Here is a 23,029-nt window from a genome sequence, read left to right on the forward strand (position 1 = left end):
AATCTGCTAACAGTACTTAGAGCTATTGCTATTGTCCACTGTTGGCAGTCAGAGGTACTGACAGATAATCTCTGGATCAAACAGTAGTCTATGACTAATAGTTTATATTTTGAAAAGCTAAGCTTTGTCATTTTTTTTTCTTTTTGAAAATAGTTTATTTAATATTTATACATATTGGATTTAACATATATTTTAACATGTTTAACATGTTAGATTGAATTGCTTGCCATCTAGGGGAAGGGATGTGGGAAAGGAGAAGAAATGCAAAGGTCAAAGTTGTCAAATTATCCATGCATATGTTTTGAAAATAAAAAACTTTAGCATCAACCCTGAAGTCAGAAGGACCTGAGTTCAAATCTGATTTCAGCACTTAACACTTCCTGGCTGTGTGACCCTGGACAAGTCACTTAACCCCAATTGCCTAAGCAAAAAAAAGAAAAAAAGAAAGAAAAGAAAAGAAAAGGTTTTATTTAAAAAAAAGAAGAAAAAAGAAAAGTTTATTTATTATAAGGTATGGAGCCCTAGGAGAGGAATAAAGGTGGACACTGGGAGAGATTTTGCTGATGTGAAAAATGTAATAACATAAAATTTATTTTAAAGAGATTTGAAAGAGTTGAACAGTTTAATAGCATGAAGGGAATAAGGAAGTTAAGTATTCTAGAATAGGAAAAACAAACATTAGTAAAAATAATTTAAAACAGAAAAATCTGTGCTGCCTGGCAAAAGCATACAAAAACTTTAACAATCAGAATTTCTGATATTCCCCTAATACCAACCTTTTTTTCTGATAAGTGAGATTTATATTGCTTTTAGATGGAAGGGATAAGGAACTTTGCATCTTAGAGATGTACTTTTCTCTAACAATACTGTCATGAAAGAAAAGACTGAGAAATGGTACTCTGTTTAGCTAAAAAGAAGTCAATAGATCATTGTGCTATAGTCAATAACAGCCACAATACTGCTAGAAAGTCTGTCCTCTAGCTTCCTTTTACAAGTATCAAAAGTTTCCAGAAAACCCAAGGATAACATCAAATTACATAAATCTTAGTTAAGTGGATGTTTGATTGTCTAGAGTTGACAACACAAACAGCAACTTTATCTTTTATAGCTAGCTAGATGACACAGTCAATAGAGTGCTAGGCATAGAGTCAGGAAGACTCATCTTCCTGAGTTCAAATCTGGTTTGGATACTTACTAGTTATCTGACCCTGGGCAATCACTTACTTCTATTTGCCTCAATTTCTTCATCTGTAAAATGAACTAGAGAAGAAAATGGCAAACCACTCTAGTATCTTTGCCAAGAAAACCACAAAAGGAATCATGAAGAGTCAGACATAACTGAAAAATGATAACACCAAATTTCAGCTTATGCCATAAAAGCCTTTTTCCCCCTCTAATTCTTTTTTGTAATTATAATTTTTGTTTTAAAATTTTTCATTATTTTACCCACTACATCCCACAAGGAAGAAATGACCAGAAATATTAACTTCTGTTTTATCAAGAATACTTCTTAAAGTTGGATTTTGTCTTGCTAGCACATATTTATAATCTAATTACTCTTGGCAAAAATACTTGAGTAAATTCTATCATATAAGGAAAATATTAAGAATAATGACCAAAATTCCTATGGAATGACATTTTTGCAAGAGAGAAGCACCAAGCATCACTTAGAATTACAACCTTTCGCATTTTTTTGGTGACTATTTCTCAAACTATAAAAAGTTCTAAGTAGAACATGCCACCTACTGGCCACTTAAGAGTAATAGAAATCTGGATAATGATGAATAAGTGAAACTAAGACCCAATACTATCAATTTCTACAGGTGACAGGAAATTCCTAAATACTATTGTTAGGGAAAATTAACAACAACAACAAAGATAACAACAAATCAGTAACAGCGAGGTGAATTCTCTATTTTCAAGTATTGGCAGAGAGAATTTGGAATTATTGCTTGATATCCCACAAAGTCAAAGAAAAACTACTACCAGAATTGGCATTATTAGATAAAGCAATGACTTCACATAAAGGAAGAAAAAAAAAAATCTCACCCATCATAATGCTCACTTTGTCTTACTAAGTCAAAGTCTAATTTGCTACATGCAGACACTGGAAGGTATAGTAGGTAAAATAAGATATAATTATGAAACTTTCTTGATCTATAAACTTACAGCTAATTTGTGATTATTTGCCATGCTGATCAGCTGCTGTGCTAGTCCATTCAGTAACCGTGTTCGAAGGGAGAGGTCATCAAAATCATGCCGAAATGGAAATGCAATTCCATCTACTATGATCAGTTGAACCTAAATACACAAGAGGTAACAATGCAAAGTCAACATTCAATTTTTTAAAATTTACTAAAAATGAGAATGCTAAGGAAATATGAACCAATAGTTAAATTATAAGATTCAATTTGAAATCCAGAGTTTCATTTTAACAAGTTATTTTAAGGATTAGTTATGACTTTATACTAGTTAACCATCTACACAACTTTAGATTAATGTTAAGAATAGTTAAAAACTGGACTTTATTAGTCAAGTGATTCATTATGCTAAAGATAATAATTCACCTAATCATAAGAATAAGAGAAATGGTAACATTAAGCTTTAAACATTGTACTGTAATGCTGGAGAAACTGATGCAAGATAGAGATTAGAGAGTTTTTAATATTTTAATTGAGAGGGAGATATTGTCTGGGGCCAAAACATGATCCAAATTGATCCCAGCACACTGAATCTCAAAGCATTTAGTAACCAGTGAAGAATTCCAGGGATTTTTTAATAGGGCTCCAGAGATCAGGAGAGACAAAGGGTGGTGGGAGTGGGGTAAGAGTACTGGTGAGGAGGAATTTTCAGGAAGAAACCATAAATTTGGTTCTGACAGGTTGGGGGTAAGAACCATAAATTCTTGATAACTTAGGAGGACCTAGGAGCCAGGATGTCTGAAATAGAAGATCTCCCCCTTATCTGAGATTAAACATTTATAGTTTATGACCCTAGAATAGCCAGCCCTAAGATACATCAGTCCTAATGTTCAGGAAGGGGGTTGCAACCAGGGGGATTGAGGCAGAACAATTCAAGTGAACTGAAGTAGAACAGTTCAGGGAAACTGAGGCAGAATAATTAAAGAAAATTGTGGCATAACAGTACTTATCACATAAATATACCACATTACCATCAAAATACAACATAGCATTTACTGCTGATTATAGCATATTTGAAGTTTCTGTCCAAAAGATTTCATTCTGTATGTTTTGTTTTCATAAAATTTTCCAAGACAATATCTAATGAAGATTTAATGAATTTTAAATGTACAAAATATACCAGAAATTTATTATAATAATGCAAAAACTTAATATAAAGTAGACCTGTCCTTAGCCCCATTCAAATAGACTGATTGATAGATAATGGAATATCTGTAACTTCTATCTATGAGAGCTCCAAGGCACTGCACCATCGAAATCCAAAAGGAGACAAGAGTCAAAGAACTCATCTTGCCCAGATCTTTCTTATGTATTTATCACATTAGAATTTTTGCAATATATACAACAAAACTGATCAACTTCTAGATCAGCATTCCAGCACTCTGGAATGACTGACTCTCTGTAGCTAACTGTGGAAGTCAGGGCCAAAGGACTTAACTGTTTGGCAATGATGGGAAAATAACCCTTACTAGCCACTATGCAAAAACAAAAAAAAAACAAAAAAACCCACAAAAAACCTAATGATTCAATGGATTTTTAAAGGAGAATAAAGCCCTCATAAGGAAGAAGTCTGTTTGAACTTTTGAGAGTGGTCAAAAAAATGAGTAGTTTTAAAAGAATAAGAAGTATCTATTGTTTTATTAGATAGAATAGAATGTAAATCCCAAACTGTATTTTAACATAATGTGACCTGTGGTATTCTCTTTAAAATACAATGGTTCTCTCTGAGCAGGTTTCTTGGGGAGGTTTTCTGGGGGCAGCCTTAGTTTCAGTTCCAAGTAATAATCAAAATGCAGCCAGCTAATAAAATCCAAGTGTTTATTTTCTCCTTCCTTGGGCCTGGTAGAGGCCTCAGCTTTCCTTGGTTCCGAGAGCTCTCATTGCTAGTCTTTTGCCTCTAGCCCAACTCCGAATGTCTCCAGCCAGCACCAAGGTGAAAGTTGGAATGAATCATGGGCCCACCTTCTTCCTCTTTGAGGACCTAGGCTTTCTTTCTCCCTCCTTTCCTTCTCCACATCCTCAAATTTATAGCACATAAAGATATTTTACAAAAAAGTTCTTTAGAAAGGTCTTTATATAAGTTTACTTATATAAAGTGAGAACTGTCTATACATAATAAATTCTAAATAGCCTATGTGACACTAGACATTAGATGTGACCCTATTTGCCTCTTTATCAAGAAAACCCCAAATGGAATCATGAAAAGTTGGCCATGACTGAAAAAAGTGAGCAACAATTATTCTTGCTGGACCCCTGTGATACTTATATTAACCTTAAGCTGTATCTGGCCTTACTTCATGGAGGTTAGACAAAAGAGCTATTAAAAAGTAGAATATAAGTGAGGCACCTTAATTATGCTCAGAAGTAGTGACTTAAGAAGCAACTGACAACATACTAATAATTAGTTAATGCATTATAATCCAATTGACAGTTCAGCTATAAAATTTATGACCTATTTTTACTTCCTTTACTTGTTCTGTATAATCCAGACATTAAAAAAAAAAAAAAAGCATTTCCTGTATTTTGAAAGTTATGCAATAGAGCACTAATCCTACTGAAGCTTCAATTATAGGCTAAAGGTGACAGTAGGTTTTTGAAGACCAGGCAGGTAGTGTTAACTGACAGGCTTTTACCATGTAGGCTTACAGACTGAATTCACTCTCTGAGGATTAAAGTTAAATATGGAGAGGCTCAGGGGAGTTAAGTGGTGCAGTGGACAGAGCACCAGCCCTAAATTCAGAAGGACCTGAATTCAAATCTGACCTCAGACACTTAACTATTCCTAGCTGTATGACCCTGGGCAAGTCATTTAACCCCAACTGCCTCAGCAAAAAGAAAAAAAAAGAAATAATTTTTTTTTAATTTAAAAGAATTATTCTTCCCTCTTCCTGGTTTTCCTCCATCCTCTCTCCCTTTTCTCTTTTCTCTCCCCCTACTCTTTCTTCTTCATGCCCCACATATACACACATAAACATTATATATGTTTTCACATATGAATGTGTGTGCATAGTAATATCCAGGACAGATGATGCAGAGGAACTATGATCCAGAATCATATTTGAAAAGAGGAAGAGAATGGGTTGGATGAACTACATTTGGGAATTTGTACAGTGCACTAAAAATTCTAAAGTGTATCCATTTTAATACAAATGTTCTTCTGGAAATGCTGTATGGCTGTGAATAGTAAGAATACTACAATGTCCAAAGATAAAAAATAGTTGGGTACTCAAAATGAGTAGAGATAAGGATGGTGGGCATAGAAAAATAGGAATATTTCCAGTTTTGACCTCTTCACAAAAGATGATGGCATATGGGATATCACTGGGTAAAGTATTATCAGTAAAGAAAATGGATCAATCATGCATCTAGAACAAGGATGAGCCTTTTTGTTCTACCTTTTCTCCCTTCCTTCCCTTCTCTCTGTTCAATCTCTTTCCCTTTCATGTGCCTTCCTTTTATTCCCCTCCTCCTTATGAATAGACTGATATCATAATCATAGATGAGAAGAAACTAGATGCAGCCAAGCAGAAATGCTTCACCTGCAGTTATAGTAAATTTTGGGGAAAGACCACACGACGTTAACAGTTTGCTTTTGTTCTTCTAACCAGTCTTTATGATTTTCTAGCTGCATTCTTCACATTTGCAATGAGAATTATGCTTCCATTCTGAGTGATGAAATTCCAAAATTCCACAAGCAGATTCCTGCTTAACCCAGAATTTAAAATTGTACCACATAATACATTGTCATTTGCAATATATAACATTAATTTAGAATTCTACAGTGGTGATGTAAAGCCAATAAAAACTTTCTTATGTAATATGAACATAAATAAAAAGAAAAACACCTATTTTATCCTAATGGAATGGTGCTGTTGTAATTTTTTAAACAATGATGTCTCTCCTGAAAAGGCATGTACATTATTTTCTTGATAAACTTAAAAAGTTTTGGAACAATGACAAATTGTTCTTTTGACCATACTATGAGAAACTCTCATAGATTTATAAAAATGAATAGAATAATTGGATTAAAGGTTAAGAATAATATGCACTGCTAAGGAAGAAAAACTAGTATAGCTAGCAACTTTTCCTAAATTGGAGTTCTTAACTTTGTGTGTACTATGGATAATTGTTGGCTGGTCTTTTTAACTTTTATAAAGGTTTTGTTTTGGGGAAGATCGTAGAATAAGACAGGAAATTAACTGGCTCTTCCAAATTTCTCCATAAAAAAAAAAAAGTAAAATAAATGCCTCAAGGTGAATGTTAGAGTGGCAGAAATAATGAAGTCAGGGTAAAGCTGCTATCCAGCCTACGTGGGCTTGGGAAGACTTGAGGAAAGAGCAGACCTTCCAGGAGATAGTCTGGCTAGACTGAAGAGCAGACACCTCCAGGCAGATGAATCAACAAACAATAAGCTCTGAGGGCAGCAAAGACAATATGGAGGGTCAGACAACTGATCCCGAAGCTTGCAGGGTTCACTGTTGTACTGGACAGGGGAGCCAGGGGAGCTCCCACACTGTAGCTGAGGAAAATCAAGTACACACCAATGAGTACAGTTTTAGAGGGGTGATGCCCTGATTGAGATGTTCACTCATAGTGGAGTGGGGCCATGGTTTTGGTTTCAGGGCAGTGTTGAGCTTAGGTTTTCAGGGTAGTGGAGAGGGGGAGGGACAGCAGGGAACAAAAGTTATCTGTCATGAAAGTTTTGCAAGGGACCCTAGTCCTTACTAAGAGACAAAGAGGAATACCTTAGATCAGGCTGCTGAACAGAAAAAAAAAAAAGCACAAAAAATCTGAAGCTTCAGACATTATCCCCCTCACTTCAGGACCAGAACACAATTCGCAAGTGAAGTTAATAGTCAAGAAATAAGTTACTTAAAAATGAGAAAGAAAAAGAACACAATCATAAACAGCTACTTTGGTAGAAAAGATCTGGGTTCAAATTCAGAGGAAGAATGCAAAGTCAAAGCAGTTATTTATACTTAAAAGAAAAATGTAAAATGGTCACAAGCCCAAAAAGAATTCTTAAAATTGCTTTAAAAGGACTTTAAAAATTAAATGAGAGAATCTGAAGGAAAAACTAAGAGTAATTCAAGAAAATTATTTTTAAAAAGTCAACCAATTGGAAAAACAGATACAAAAGCTTATGGAAGAAAACAGTTTGTTAAAAATTAGAATTGGTCTGATGGACTTAGCTCTCTTCAACAATGAGATAATTCAAACCAGTTCCAACTGTTTAGTGATGAAGAGAGCCATGTATCCTCAGAGAGAGGACTGTGGGAACTAAGTATGGTTCACAACATAGCATTTTCATTCTTTTTGTTGTTTGCTTGCATTTTATTTTGGTTCTCTCTCTCCCTCCTCTTTTTTATTGGTTTAATTTGATTTTTCTTGTGCAGCAAGATAATTGTATAAATATGTATGCATATATTGGATTTTTTAAAAAAAGAACTGGGCAAGGGGAAGCTAAGGACTTTATAAAACAGCAATAAATAATAACAACAAAGTAAAAAGAAGGAAAAAATAGAAAAGAATGTGAAACATCTCATTAGAAAAACTACTGACATGGAAAATAAATCAAAAAGGGACAATATAAAAATAGCTGGACTGCTAAAAGTTACAAGCAAAAAAAAAAAAAAAAAAACTCTAAACACCATACTTCAAAAAAAATATTGAGGAAAATTACCCTGAAGTTTTAGCAGAATAAAAATTGGAAAAAAAAATCCACTGATTATCACCTCAATGAAATCAAAAGATGAAACTCACAGGAACATTATAGCTAACTTTCAAGGACTCCAGATCAAAGAGAAAATATTATAAGCAATCACAAAGAAACAAATGAAATACTGTGAAGCTAAAGTCACACTAACTGAAGATTTGGCAGTTTCTACACTAAAAAGAGCAAAGGGCATAGAACATGATATTCTGGAGAGCAAAAGAACAACCAAGTTTACAACCAAGAATAATTCACCCAGCAAGGCTGAGTTTAATCTTTCATGGGAAAAAAATAAAAAGACTATTTAACGAATTAGAGGATTTACAGATATTCAACAGGAAGAGATTAGGGCTGAATGAATAATATGACCTATAAAAATCAAGAGAAACAAAAGAAGTAAATATGAACGACCAATTATGAGGGATTTAATAAGATCAAACTAATTTACTTCTTATGGGAAATGCTATCTTTAATTGTTAAAAAATATTATCATTACTACAGTAGTTTGAAAGAATATATTTATAGAAAGCTTGAGGTTAAAAGTGTGATAGGATGATCCTAAAAAATAAAATTGGCTAGGGAGAAGTAAAATGGAGCAATCATCTTATATGAATTTTACTCTTAAAAACTGTATTTCTGTTACAGGCATACATAAAGAATGTGTGTAAAATTTGATTTTACTGTTTTAATATTTTTTTTAAGGGAATTAGAAGTGGAAAGGGAATTGTATCAGTAAAAGGGAAAAGTGGAGGTAAAAAAGAAGGAAATTACATTTCATGAAGAGGCAGAGGAAATCTATCATATCTGAGGGAATTAAGGGAGAGGGAGGAACACTGTGTGAATCTTACTTTCATCAGATTGGCTCAAAGAGAAAATATTAGACATATTTGGTTTACAGAGAAACTTTTCTCACCTCATTAAAAAGTGAGCGAGGAAAAGGGAAAGGGAAAAGATTAGGCTAAATAGAAGGGAATACAGAAATAATAAGGGAAAGCTATAAGAAATGGGGAGGAACTCAAGGGGGGGGAGGGGTAGGAGGGATACTAAAGCGGGAGAACTGTGTGAGGCAAATGGTGCCCATAAGTTTAATACTAGAGAGAGGGGTAAGGGGGAAAAAGAAAAGTATAATCTGGGGATAATAAGATGGCAGGAAATACAGAATTAGTAGTTTTAACCATAAATGTAAATGGGATGAACTCTACCATAAAGTAGAGGTGAATAGACTGGATAGCCAGAATCCTACAATACGCTGTTTACAGAAAACACATTTAAAGCAGGGTGATACATACATAAAGGTAAAAGGCTGGAGCAGAATCTATTATGCTTCAGGTGAAGTAAAAAAAGCAGGAGTAGCAATCCTGATCTCATATCAAACAAAAGCAAAAATTGATCTAATTAAGAGATAAGGAAAGAAACTATATCTTGCTAAAGGATAGCATAGATAATGAAGTAATATCAGTACTAAATATATACACACCAAGTGGTGTAGCATCTAAATTCTTAAAAGAGAAATTAAAAGAGTTGCAAGAAGAAATAGACAGCAAAACTGTAATAGTGGGAAATCTCAACCTTGCACTCTCAGAATTAGATAAATCAAACCACAAAACAAATAAGAAAGAAGTTAAAGAGGTAAATAGAATATTAGAAAAGTTAGATATGATAGATCTCTGGAGAAAACTAAATGGAAACAGAAAGGAGTATACTTTCTTCTCAGCAGTTCATGGAACCTATACAAAAATTGACCATATATTAGAACATAAAGACCTCAAAATTAAATCTAGAAAGGCAGAAATAGTAAATGCATTCTTTTCAGATCATGATGCAATAAAAACTACATTCAACAAAATGTTAGAGGTAAATAGACCAAAAAGTAATTGGAAACTAAAGAATCTTATCCTAAAGAATGAATGGATGAAACAGCAAATCATAGATACAATTAATAATTTCATCCAAGAGAATGACAACAATGAGGGCAACATACCAAAATTTGTGGGATGCAGCCAAAGTAGTAATAAGGGGAAATTTTATATATCTAGAGGCTTACTTGAATAAAATAGAGAAAGAGAAGATCAATGAATTGAGCTTGCAACTTAAAAAGCTACAAAAAGAGCAAATTAAAAAACTCCAAACAAATACTAAACTTGAAATTCTAAAATTAAAAGGAGAAATTAATAAAATTGAAAGTAAAAAACTATTGAATAAGAAATAAAACTAAGAGTTGGTTTTATAAAAAAAAACAACAACAAAATAGATAAATCTTTGGTAAATTTGATTAGAAAAAGGAAAGAGGAAAATCAAATTATTAGTCTTAAAAATTTTAAAGGGAGAACTTTCCACCAATAAAGAGGAAGTTAGAGCAATAATTAGGAGTTACTTTACCCAACTTTATGCCAATAAATATGATAACCTAAGTGAAATGGATGACTACCTTCAAAAATATAAGCTGCCCAGATTAACAGAGGAGGAAGTAAATTGCTTAAATAGTTCCGTTTTAGAAAAAGAAATAAAACAAGCTATTAATCAACTCCCTAAGAAAAAATCCCCAGGACCCAGATGGATTTACATATGAATTCTACCAAATATTTAAAGAATAATTAACTCCAATGTTATATAAATTATTTGAAAAAAATAGGGAATGAAGAACTCCTACCAAATTCCTTATATGACACAAACATGGTACTGATACCTAAACCAGGTAGGTTGAAAACAGAGAAAGAAAATTATAGACCAATCTCCCTAATGAATATTGATGCAAAAATCTTAAATAAAATATTAGTAAAAAGATTACAAAAAATCATCCCCAGGATAATACACCATGACCAAGAAGGATTTATACCAGGAATGTAGGGTTGGTTCAATATTAGGAAAACTATTAGTATAACTGACTATATCAATAACCAAATTAACAAAAACCATATGATCATCTCAATAGATGCAGGAAAAAGCATTTGATAAAATCCAACATCCATTCCTATTAAAAACACTTGAAAGTATAGGAATAAATGGACTTTTCCTTAAAATAGTCAGTAGCAGCTATTTAAAACCATCAGTAAGCATCATATATAATGGGGATAAACTGGAACCATTCCCAGTAAGATAAGGAGTGAAATAAGATTGCCCACTATCACCATTATTATTCAATATTGTATTTGAAATGCTAGCCTCAGCAATGAGTTGAGAAAGAGATTAAAGGAATTCTAATTCTAATTAAAGGAATTCGAGGAACTCAAATCATCACTCTTTGCAGATGATATACTTTAGAGAACTCCAGAGATTCTACTAAAAAGCTATTAGAAATAATCCACAATTTTAGCAAAGTTGCAGGATACAAAATAAACCCACATAAGTCATCAGCATTCTTATGTATCACTAACAAAATCCAACAGCTAGAGATGCAAAGAGAAATTCCATTTAAAGTAACAGCCAATAGTATAAAATATTTGGGAATCTATCTACCAAGGTTAAGTCAGGTATGAGCAAAACTATAAAACACTTTCCACACAAATAAAGTCAGATCTAACCAATTAGAAAAATATTAAGCGCTCTTGGATAGGTCAAGCAAATATAATAAAGATGATAACACTACCTAAACTAATCTATTTACTTAGTGCTAGACACCAGACTCCCAAAAAACTATTTTAAAGATCTAGAAAAAAACAACAACAAAATTCATCTGGAAGAACAAAAGGTCAAGACTTTCAAGGGAACTAATGAAAAAAAAATCAAATGAAGGTGGCCTAGCTATACTAGATCTAAAACTATATTATAAAGTAGAGGTTACCAAAACCTCTGGTATTGGTATTGGCTAAGAAATAGACTAGTTGATCAATAGAATAGGTTAAGTTCATAGGACAAAATAATCAATAACTACAATAATCTAGTGTCTGACCAATCCAAAGACCCCAGCTTTTGGGATAAGAATTCACTGTTTGACAAAAACTGTGGGAAAATTGGAAATTAGTATGGCAGAAACTAAGCATTGACCCAAACTTAACACCATACACCAAGATAAGGTCAAAATGGGTTCATGATCTAGGCATAAAGAATGAGATTATAAATAAATTAGAAGAACATAGGATAGTTTACCTCTCAGACCTGTGGAGGAGGAAGGAATTAATAACCAAAGAATAACTAGAGATCATTATTGATCACAAAATAGAGAATTTAGATTATATCAAATTAAAAAGCTTTTGTACAAACAAAACTAATGCAGACAAGATAAGAAGGGAAGCAATAAACTGGGAAAACATTTTTACAATCAAAGGTTCTGATAAAGGCCTCATTTTCAAAATATATAGAGAACTGACTCTAATTTATAAGAAATCAAACCATTCTCCAATTGATAAATGGTCAAAGGATATGAACAGACAATTTTCAGATGAATCGAAACTATGTGTAGTTATATGAAAAGGTGTTCCAAATCACTATTGATCAGAGAAATGCAAATTAAAACAACTCTCAGATACCACTATATACCTCTCAGATTGACTAAGATGACAGGAAAAAAATAATGATGAATGTTGGAGGGGATGCAGGAAAACTGGGACACTGATGCATTGTTGGTGGAATTGTGAATGCATCCAACCATTCTGGAGAACAGTTTGGAACTATGCTCAAAAAGTTATCAAACTGTACATACCTTTGATCCAGCAGTGTTGCTGCTGGGCTTATATCCCGAGATCTTAAAGAAGGGAAAGGGACCTGTATGTGCAAAAATGTTTGTGGTAGCCCTTTTCATAGTGGCTAGAAACTGGAAATTGAATGGATACCCACCAAGTGGAGAATGGCTGAATAAATTGTGGTATATGAATGTTATGGAATATTATCGTTCTGTAAGAAATGACCAGCAAGATGAATACAAAGAGACTTGGAGAGACTTACGTGAACTGATGCTAAGTGAAATGAGCAGAACCAGGAGATCATTATATACTTCAACAACAATACTATATAAGGATCAATTCTGATGGACATGGCTCTCTTCAGCAATGAGAGGATCCAAATAAGTTCCAATTGGTCTTATGACCAGTTGATCAGTAATAAACAGAACCAGCTACACCCAGAAAAAGAACACTGGGAAATGAGTATGGACCACAACGTAGCATTTACATTTTTTCTGTTATTGTCTGCTTGCATTTTTGTTTTCCTTCTCAGGTCATTTTTACCTTATTTCGAAGTCCGATTTTTCTTGTGCAGCAAAATAATTGTATGGATATGAGAGAGAGAGAGAGAGTGTGTGTGTGTGTGTGTGTTGTGTTTAACATATATTTTAACATATTTAACATGTATTGGGATACCTGCCATCTAGAGGAGAAGGTGGGGGTAAGGAAGGGAAAAGTTGGAAGAGAAGGTTTTGCAAGGGTCAGTGCTGAAAAATTACCCATGCATATAACTTATAAATAAAAAACTATAATAATAATAAAAAAATTCTAATCACTCTGCCACCTAAAAAAAATGTTATCAATAGCAATAAGAGAAAAAAAAATAACTTGAAGTAATCAGAACAAAAAATGAGATTATAAAAATATCTCTTTTTGCAGATGATATAATATACTTAGAAAATCCTGAAAATAAAAAAGCTAGTTGGAAACTTAATTTTAGCAAAGTTCCAGGGCATAAAATAAACCCACATAAATAATCAGTATTTCTACATATATCATAAATAAAACTCTGCAAGAAGAACCAGAAAGAGAAATTGCATCTAAAATAACTATGAAAAATATAAAATAATTGAGAATCCACCTGCCAAGGCAAGCCCTGGCACTACAGGAAACATAATTATAAAATATTTTCTATACAAATAAGGTCAAATTTAAATAATTGGAAAATTATTGTTTATTAGTGAACAGGATCAAAATAATAAAAATAACAACTCTATCTACTAATCTGCTTATTCAATGCCACCCCTTACAATTAAATTTAAATGAAATGAAATTTTAAAATTATTTTACTGGGTTAGGAATAAAATTCAAGAAAATCAAAGGAATTAATGAAAAAAAATTTAATGGAAGGAAGATTAGCAGTATCAGATGTTAAACTGTAATTATCAAAAACTATCTAGAACTAAAAAATAAAAAATAGATCAGAACAAAACAGTACAATACAGAGTAGTTAATGATTATAGTAACCTTCTATTCAACAAGATTTAAGCTTGTAGGAAAAGAACTCACTATTTCATAAAAATTGTAAGGAAAACTGGAAAGTAGACTGGCAGATAGACCATTATCTTATACCATTTACCAAGAGAAGATCGAAATGGATATATGACCTAGATATAAAGGGAGATATCAAGAAAATTAGAACATGGAACTTATTACCTATTAGATTTATGGATAGAAGAACAACCTATCAATAAATATAGTGATAAAGATAAAAGAGATAAAATGAAGAATGAATAATTTTGATCACATTAAATTAAAAGATTTGTACAAATAAAACTAATGTCGCCAAAATTAGACGGAAAGCAAAAAATTGGGTAAAAATTCTTATAGACAGTTTTTCAGATAAAGGTCTAATATTTCAAATATATTAGAGAACTCTGACAAATTTATAATACAAGTCATTCCTTGACTGAAATGATCAAAGGAATCAAAAGATATGAAGTTTTTTTTTTTTTATGAAGAAATCAAAGATATATACAGTAATATGAAAAAAATGCAAACTAGAACACCTTTGAGATATTAGCCCACACTTAGCAGATTGGCTATAACAACAACAACAACAAGGAAAAATGACAAATGTTGGAAGGGAAATGGAACAATTGAGACATTAATACACTGTTGTATAGAACTGTGAACTAATCTAACCATGTGGGAAAGCAATCTGAAATTATAACCGAAGAGTTTTATAAAGCTGTATTCTACCTTTTGACCCAGCAACAGCATTATTAAGTCTGCTTCCTAAGGTGATCAGGGAAAAAAAAGAACCCATATATTCTAAAATATTTATAGCAGCTATCTGTGTAGTGGCAAAAACTGAAAACTGAGGAGACCCCCTTAATTGAGGAATGGCTGAACAAGATATAGCATGTGATTGTGACAGAACACTACTGTGCTATAAGAAATGATGAGCATGTTCTCTAATTGATGAAAGCTCAAAGTATATGAAGAAACAATTTGAAGATGAAGAAATTAATGCTATCTATAATCATAAAAAAATGCTATAAATCATTATTGTTCAGAGAAATAAAAATTAAAACAACTCTGTGTTGTTGAAGATGATGTAGAAAACAAATAAATGGAATACTACTGTGCTATAAGAAACAATGAGCAGGCAGATTTCAGAAAAACTTGTATTTACACGATCTGATGCTGAGTGAACAAAATCAGCGGAACATTGTGCACAGTAGAGCAACACTGTATGATGATCTACTGATAGACTTAACTCTTCTGAGAAATACAATAATCCAAAATAATTCCAAAAACCTTTTGAGAGAAAATACTATCTATATCCAGAGAAAGAACTATGGAGTCTGAATGCAAATTGAAGCACACTATTTTCTCTTAAAAAAATTTTTTTTTGTGTTTTCTTTTTTGTAGTTTTTCCCTTTTTGTTCTGATTCTTCCTTCACAACAAGTCTAATATGGAAATATGTTTAACATGATTGCACATGTATAATATATATCAGGTAGCTTGCTCTCTTTGAGGAGGAGAGAAAAAAGGAGAAGAAAAATGAAGGTCCAAAACTATTTTCATATGTAATTGATTGGAAAAAAAATAAAATACTATTAAGTACAAAAGAAAAAAAAAAGAAATGATGAGCAAGATGATTTTAGAAAAACATGGAAAGATTTGCATGAAATAATGAGAAAGAGAGAGAGAGAGAGAGAGAGAGTGTTGTGTGTGTGTGTGTGTGTATTACACACATATCCTCACCCCTATGTTAAATGATGGCCTTCTTGAACATGGTATAGGAAGAGAAGCAGTTTAGAATTTAAAATAAAACAAAATGTAATAATTTTCTTTATAACTAAATAAATACTTTTTTAAAGGCTTTATGTCAACCAGAGCAAAATAAAAGAATTTATAGATTTTTAACTATTTTATACCTTGGCAGTTAATTCCACATCATTTTTTGTGGGTAGTGCATGCAAAATAGTGGGATTCTGGAAAAATGCTGCTTTTTACATTCTTGGATTTGCTAGGTATGCACAAAATTAAATATAGCAAAGGAGAAAGCAAGAAAGCCTAACTCTGTGAAAACATTGAGAGGTAATAGGGACATCCTGCATTTAGGCATTACAACACCCCACAGATTTTTAAACAAATGCTAATTCACTTAGCTTTACTGTGTTGGACTTTGGGAAAGAAGACAAGTTTGTCTTAGGCTTTTTTGCTCTAAGGAATAACCAGTCAAAATGCAGTTCCCAAAGTATATTGAATTAGATCCCCACTGTATTCCCTATCTAAATAGAAGGCAGTTTCTAAAGTATATTGTCCTACATGGCCACCTGCACCAATCATAGATTCTAATTGGGCAAGGAATAGAAGGGAGGAAGGCTTTCCCTCAATCTATGAATAGAAGAAGCATTTTTAAAAGTGTTAATTTCCAGAACATATACTTCTCCATAATTATGGCAATACAGTAAACCTATTTTTGCACAAAATACCGCATGAGGCAAAATGATGATGTGACTATTATTAGGTAGTAAATAAATAAAAAAAAGGAAATAGTTGTGGGGGTGGCAAGAGAGAAGGCAAAGGAGGAAAATGTGAATAATTGGTGGTTTACGTGATCCAGAACAAAAATACTAAATGTTTAGATGGTGGTGAGGGGGGAAAAGAAAAAAAATGTTCTGACAACCTAAAAGAATTAAGAAAGACTGCTTTTATCTTAATTTCTCTGTGTTATAGTCTGTAATTTTCAAACATCTCCAAAGGTTTCATACCTTTGAATGTTCCAAAAGGAAGTCTGGAAGGAGATGAACTTGTGCCAGCAGCTCCGTATAATTGTGACAACGAAAATAATAGATATGGGAGAGTATGCTTTCTAGAGAGAAGTTCTCCAGTGCTTTTTGGTGCTCTGAAACAAACCACAATAGGTTCTCAGATTATGATTTATTTATAATCTCTTACTATCTTGATGATTATGGGAAGATAATAAATTCAATAGCAAGTAAGAAAAGAGGTTATCTCCTATTAAATTCCCCCAAAAGTTCTAAAAATGGAAACACTGAGGACTCTTGGTTTCTCTGGATTATGGTAGTAATTTGTTAGAATACCTAACTTCAAGTCACATACTGAGTTCTATTTTTAGCTTTGCTACTGAAAAAAAATCACTTAATGTCTGTAATCTACTTGTCTATCATATTTTTAAGAGGTAGGGTAAAATCTATATTGTGTCCGTCCATACTTTAAGACCTGGGTTTAAGCCCTGGCTCAATCACTCAGGAAGGAAAAAATAGAAAAGGGACACTAGCAAGAAATTTGGGCATGGAAATTTTGATGGCCTGGAGCATAGGAAAGTTGTCCATTTAATGCCAACTTCAGCTGAAGTTCTCCAGGCTAAGGAGAGACAGCTCACGTGTATATAAATCTTTCCTCCTTACCCCAGCTTATTTGAAGAAAAATAAGTGACTTAGGAAAAGTACTCATTTATGTCAAAACATCTAAATTGGGGAAAGGGAAGAGAAGCCATTTAAAAACCATTAATTTACTTCACAACTAATTTAAGGATTGGCAGCTAAACATAATTATTTTTAATTACAAGTACATGTAGACTCTAGAGAACTCATTTACTTTCATCTTCTTTCATACTTAAGAAAAGAACATTGTTTCAAAACTCACCTTCTTCTACGTGTGATCCTGCAATAAGATGAAGATGCTGAACACAGGCTCTGGCAAGATCTACCACTCTGTCAACCATAAAACTTCCTTCTGTGTCAAGAAATACCACTTCACCTGCTACTCCTCCAAAACATTCTGGTATTTGTACATCTACTGCCAATTGCATGCTGTGAAAAGAAACAAAAGTCAAAAGAAGTATGTTACTCATAACCCATGACCATTAGACATGTTCAGCCAAAGGAAGAGGCAGATTTGTACATTTAAAGCTCAGGGAAGGGTAAGCTTGACCCTGGCAAATGGATTCCTTTTGGGTTAGCTGGGCCAGATTGGGGCAGAGTAGAAGTTTTAACTTTATCTCTTAAATTTACTCTACTAGGGGCTACAGGGCATGGCTTTATTTCTGGCTGGCATCACAACAAAACAAATTTATTTAAATATAAAAATGAGATTTTTAAGAATAAAGTAAAATCTTTTCTAAGCAACATTTAGAGTTAAGCAGAGAATAATTTTTGTATTAATGAAAAAAATTTATTATTTACTACAAGCCAAGTAAGTACAACTATTAAGCGCTAGGGAAACAAATATAAAAAAGACAGTTTTTGACCTCAAGAGCTTATATTCTGTTCTGGAATTAAAATTACATTCTAATTCTAGCATTCTAACACACAATAGGCACTTTAGTCAGGACCGTTATTGGGATGGTGAATGGACCACATAGAGTAAATTGGCTGACTTCATCTAGGAACAACAGAGTTGATTTGATCATAATTCATGAGTGAGGGAAAGGACCAAAGAGGTTGGCAATAAGAAAATGGTCAAAGGGGTACGAAGTATAATAAATAATGGCTAAGGCTTTCTGAAAAAGAGGTTCAGGGAAAGGTAGTTCCCAAAATAATAGCTATATCATCACTGAATAGTATGATTACCAGGTGGGGTGAATAGTTGGTTGGGAAGTGGTATTAAATAACATTTGGTAGGAAGTTGGAGAAAAGAACTTGTGATTTCATTGGTAGGAAGTTGGAGAAAAGAAATTGTGGTTTCATTGGCATGGAAACGCCCTCACCAATGAGATCAAGATAGTCAGGTACAATTTGGGATTTGCCTGGGAACATCGATAGATCTGTATGATAGTCCAGGTAGAACTTGAACCCAAGATTGAGCCTTTACTATACCACATTATACTATATTTTTATATACTCATGAAAAATACTAAAATGGCATAAATACAAATTAATGATGTTAAGGACAGACCCTTAACTTTTAAAAGATGATATAATGAGGGATAATTCCTATGCACATTTACATGTTTTCTCTTCCATTAGATTGTGAGATCCTTGAAGGAAAGGACTATTTGTTTTTTGCCTTTCTTTATATCCCCACAGATTAGCACAGGGCCTAGAACATAGCAGGCACTTATTAAACATTAGCTGATTGAATAATTGAACATTTTTTCTTAGAAAAGATGCCTTGACAATTCCATAAATTTGTGAAGGAGAGAGCCATCTGCATGCAGAGAGATGGGGATTGAATGTGGATCACAACATTGTATTTTCATTCTTACTGTTGCTGCTGTTTGCTTTCTCATTTTTCCCCCTTTTGATTTGATTTTTCTTGTTCAAAGAAATAAATGTGGAGATATGTTTAGAAGAATTGTACATATTTAACCTATATTGGATTGCTTGGGACTGCAAGGAGAGGAAGGTGGAGAGGGAAAAAAATTTGGAACACAAAGTTTTGCAAGGGCGAATGTTAAAAACTATCTTCATATGTATTTTGAAAAATAAAAAGCTATTATTATATTTAAAAAGGAAAAAAGACGCCTTGAGTGTACTGCCTGACAGAATATTGGGTTGTTTCCAAAAATGCTGAAATTTACTAAGGCATTTCTCATACTAAAACAAAAATGTATATTTATCAAGATGGGCTTCTTTGGTAATGGAAAAAAGTGACTAACCTCTTTTTGTTTTTATAAATTACAGATAAAAAAGCTTCTAGATTTTATAAAACTTTTTTTTTACGGAACACAGACCTATAATTCAGAAGCCCCTTTAGATAACTTTACATATTACTATGCACATTTTTAAAAAGTGACATTTTTCTTTTACCATAACTGTGTTTTCCCAACACCTGGTGCACCACAGATCTCTGTTGTTTTGGTTAGGGGTATTCCACCCCCCATAATATTATCCAGCGCTGAACAAAAGGTAATTATAAAGCCCTGGGTATGTTCTTGTTCAAGAAGTTCCAATGCTGTACATTTCTTGCCTGATGCAGATACAGAAGCATATCTTGACATATCTATGGGGTTTTCCCGCCGTATTATTTGCAGGGTTTCCAAAGCCTCCTCTTTAGAGATCCCAATTTCTGAAAGTTAAAAGGCAATTAAATATAATTTTTAAAAAAGACTTTAAGACAGAGTAAAACAAGAGTTTGTAAAATAATGTGTTTGTTTTCCTTTCCTTTATTTATATATATATATTATATATATATGAAAAAAAATATATATATATATGTATAATGAACCTGGATCACATCTTTCACTTAAAATTATCACCCTATTATATGCCACAATAAATATTAATTATATGATATTAGTAAAATCATATCATAAAAAATTAGAAGAGAAGTTGATTGTCTACCTAGGTAGAAGATGTAATAAGAGATAGAGGTAACTGAAGAATATAAAATGGATAACTTTGATTATGTGAAACTGTGTTTTTATACAAACAAAATTAAAGCACACAGGATAAAAAGGGAAGTGGCCAAATTGGAAGTTTTCTTTGTATAAAATTTTTCTGATAAAGGTTTGTGTGTCCTAAATACATAAATAGATAAAGGTAAGACTACAAGTCAATCCCTAATAGATAAGTAGTCAAAAGATATAAACAGTTTTCATAAGACCTACCAATTATTAACCATATGAAATAATACTCTACATCACTAATATAATAGAGAAATGCTAATTTGAAGCTTCATCTTACACTACAAATTGGAAAAAAGAAAAAAATTAATTATGTTGGAGGAGTCTTAAGAAGGTAGGATCCTACAGCGTTGTTGGTGAAGCTATGAATCAGTACAATTACTTGAAAGTAATTTGGATCATTCAAATAAGGTGCCTAAAATTTTCTTAACTTTTGCGCCAGACAAGCTACTTCTATGCTTTTACCCAAAGATGTCATTTAATAAAAATACCCATATATACCAAAATATTTAGAGTAGCAGTTTTTGTGATAGCAAAAAATCAAAAATAAAGTAGATGTCCATTGATTGGGGGTGATTAAACAAGCTGTGGAACAGGAATATAATGGAATATTACTGTAATATAACAACAATAAATGATTATCTCAGAAAAGCCTAAAAATATTTTCACAATCTGATCCAGAATGAAATAATCAGAGACAAGAAAACAATATATACAGTGACTAAAACAATATAAAACAACCACACAACAATCAAAAAGTGAATGCTGAGAAACTGCAAAGAACAATTACAACTCCAAAGAAGAGATTTAAGACACTCCCTTCCCCAGCCCTTCATAGGAGTAATAATCCACAAGTTTGGAACAATGCACATTTTTAAACACTTTTTTGATATGTTTATCAATTTTGCTTGTTTTCTTTTTTGTTTAAAAAAACTATGTCATATGGAAGGCTTTCTGGGAGAAAAAAAGGGGGTTTCTGAGGGAAATGGTCCTATAAAAAAAAGTGAAAGAGATCAATTAAAAAATATGGACACTATAATATTTAATGTCATTAAACATTTTATTACATATTTTAAATATATTTATGTTATACTTCCTTAATGTTCAGGGAGAGAGTCAAATAATTTATTACTGGTTTCCAGATCTTACATAAGAACAAGAGGGATTACAAGTCATCTCCCCTACTCCAATAATGGGTCTCTTGTCTCCCCCTGCTGGTCAAATTATTTCAGGACTATTTTGTTTCAACATGTTTGCCAAATCTCCCTCCCACTCCTCCAAGGTATCTTTCATCTTTGTAATACAAGATCAATTATGAGGTTGCATGCACATCTCAAAAGAGTAGCAATAATGTATACTAGAATAAGAAGCACAAGTTATGAATTAGAATCTTGATTTTGCTATTTACTAAACTTGGCTTTCACTTAACTACCTGGGCTTTGGCTTCCTCATCTATAAAGTGGGGATACTAATACCTACCCTACTTCAAATAAGAACAGCACTTACTTCTTGAATTGATCCGACTAAATATGTATGAGGTCCATTAGGATGAGGAAATAATACAGCACTGAGTGATCTTGGAGAACATGAATGGGGCTGCATAAATCTTTGTAAGGTTAGTGTCATCACTAAGTTCATCAGCAGAGAATATCTCTTCTAGCCCCATCTCACATACAACACAAAATCATGTTATCAATAGTCTTTTAATAATCTTAGAGTGTTATGTTTTTTAGATATGCTGAGACTGTCCACTTGACATCATCTGATAGCAAAAAGAGAAATAGTCACATTTGAGAACTTAGTGGTAGCAAAGCAGGAATTAAGGTATTTGAAGGAATTCCAGGCACAGAAACTATAAAACTATAAGTTTATGTCTGGCATTTTTGAGTAGAATTTTCATTCAATCCAGAAACTCTATTAACAGGCCAATTGTACTAGCTGATGATTTTCTTGACATGATTAAAACAGCCAAACAACCCTCAATGTCAAATCTACCATGAAGAAATGATTCAGATGGGTATTTCAGCAATCGACAGCATAAACAGAATTGCTAAGAGACCTAAAATTCCCATCTTCTATGCTGCTGGCTTACCCCACAATGAGATATTACAGTTCAGATCTGTCATCACTTGTACTTGTTTGTTTAAAAAAAAAAAAAAAGAATAAATTCAAAGATGGTGTGATCTATAGCAAGAATTTTGTCACTGTACTTGCTAAGGGTATAAACAATAAAACCACTGAAACCTTCAAATCTCTATTGGAAAAATATCTCGGTGGACACTGTTCCTTAAAAACAAAACAAAACAAACTTGGTCAATGACTCAACCAGTGAGTATATCATGGTGTCTGACTCTAAGGATATCAGCATTCCTGGCCTATCTGAAAAGCATACATTGGATATTCTAACATAAGAATCCTTATGCTGTCTCTTTTTCTGAATCATCTCAAGAGACTAAGAAAAAGCATCTAGTCATTGGGGTTTCGCAGGCTATACATACACAGATTTAGCCCAGACATTATGAATAAAATGATCAAGTAGAAATGGCTCAATTACACAAATCTCCATTCTCACTTTGCCCAGCGATAACAGCCATTCTATCCTTATTTTGACACATTACAGAAGGACACCTC

The 23,029-nt window shown here is 32.9% G+C and overlaps 1 protein-coding gene across 1 annotated transcript in view; it reads right to left on the reverse strand.

Moving 5' to 3' along the window:
* The window catches only part of RAD51C (RAD51 paralog C), a 64,323-nt gene that overhangs the window by 28,090 nt on the left and 13,204 nt on the right, over nt 1–23,029 (reverse strand). The window contains exons 2-5 of the mRNA XM_051994155.1: nt 19,803–20,061; nt 17,698–17,864; nt 16,800–16,933; nt 2,170–2,301 (exon numbers count right to left, since the gene is read on the reverse strand). Of these exons, the coding sequence (XP_051850115.1) occupies nt 2,170–2,301; nt 16,800–16,933; nt 17,698–17,864; nt 19,803–20,061 (692 nt within the window). The remainder of the gene's footprint in view (nt 1–2,169; nt 2,302–16,799; nt 16,934–17,697; nt 17,865–19,802; nt 20,062–23,029) is intronic.

The sequence above is a fragment of the Antechinus flavipes genome, chromosome 4, assembly GCF_016432865.1.
Source record: "Antechinus flavipes isolate AdamAnt ecotype Samford, QLD, Australia chromosome 4, AdamAnt_v2, whole genome shotgun sequence".
In the NCBI taxonomy this organism is placed as follows: Eukaryota; Metazoa; Chordata; class Mammalia; order Dasyuromorphia; family Dasyuridae; genus Antechinus; species Antechinus flavipes.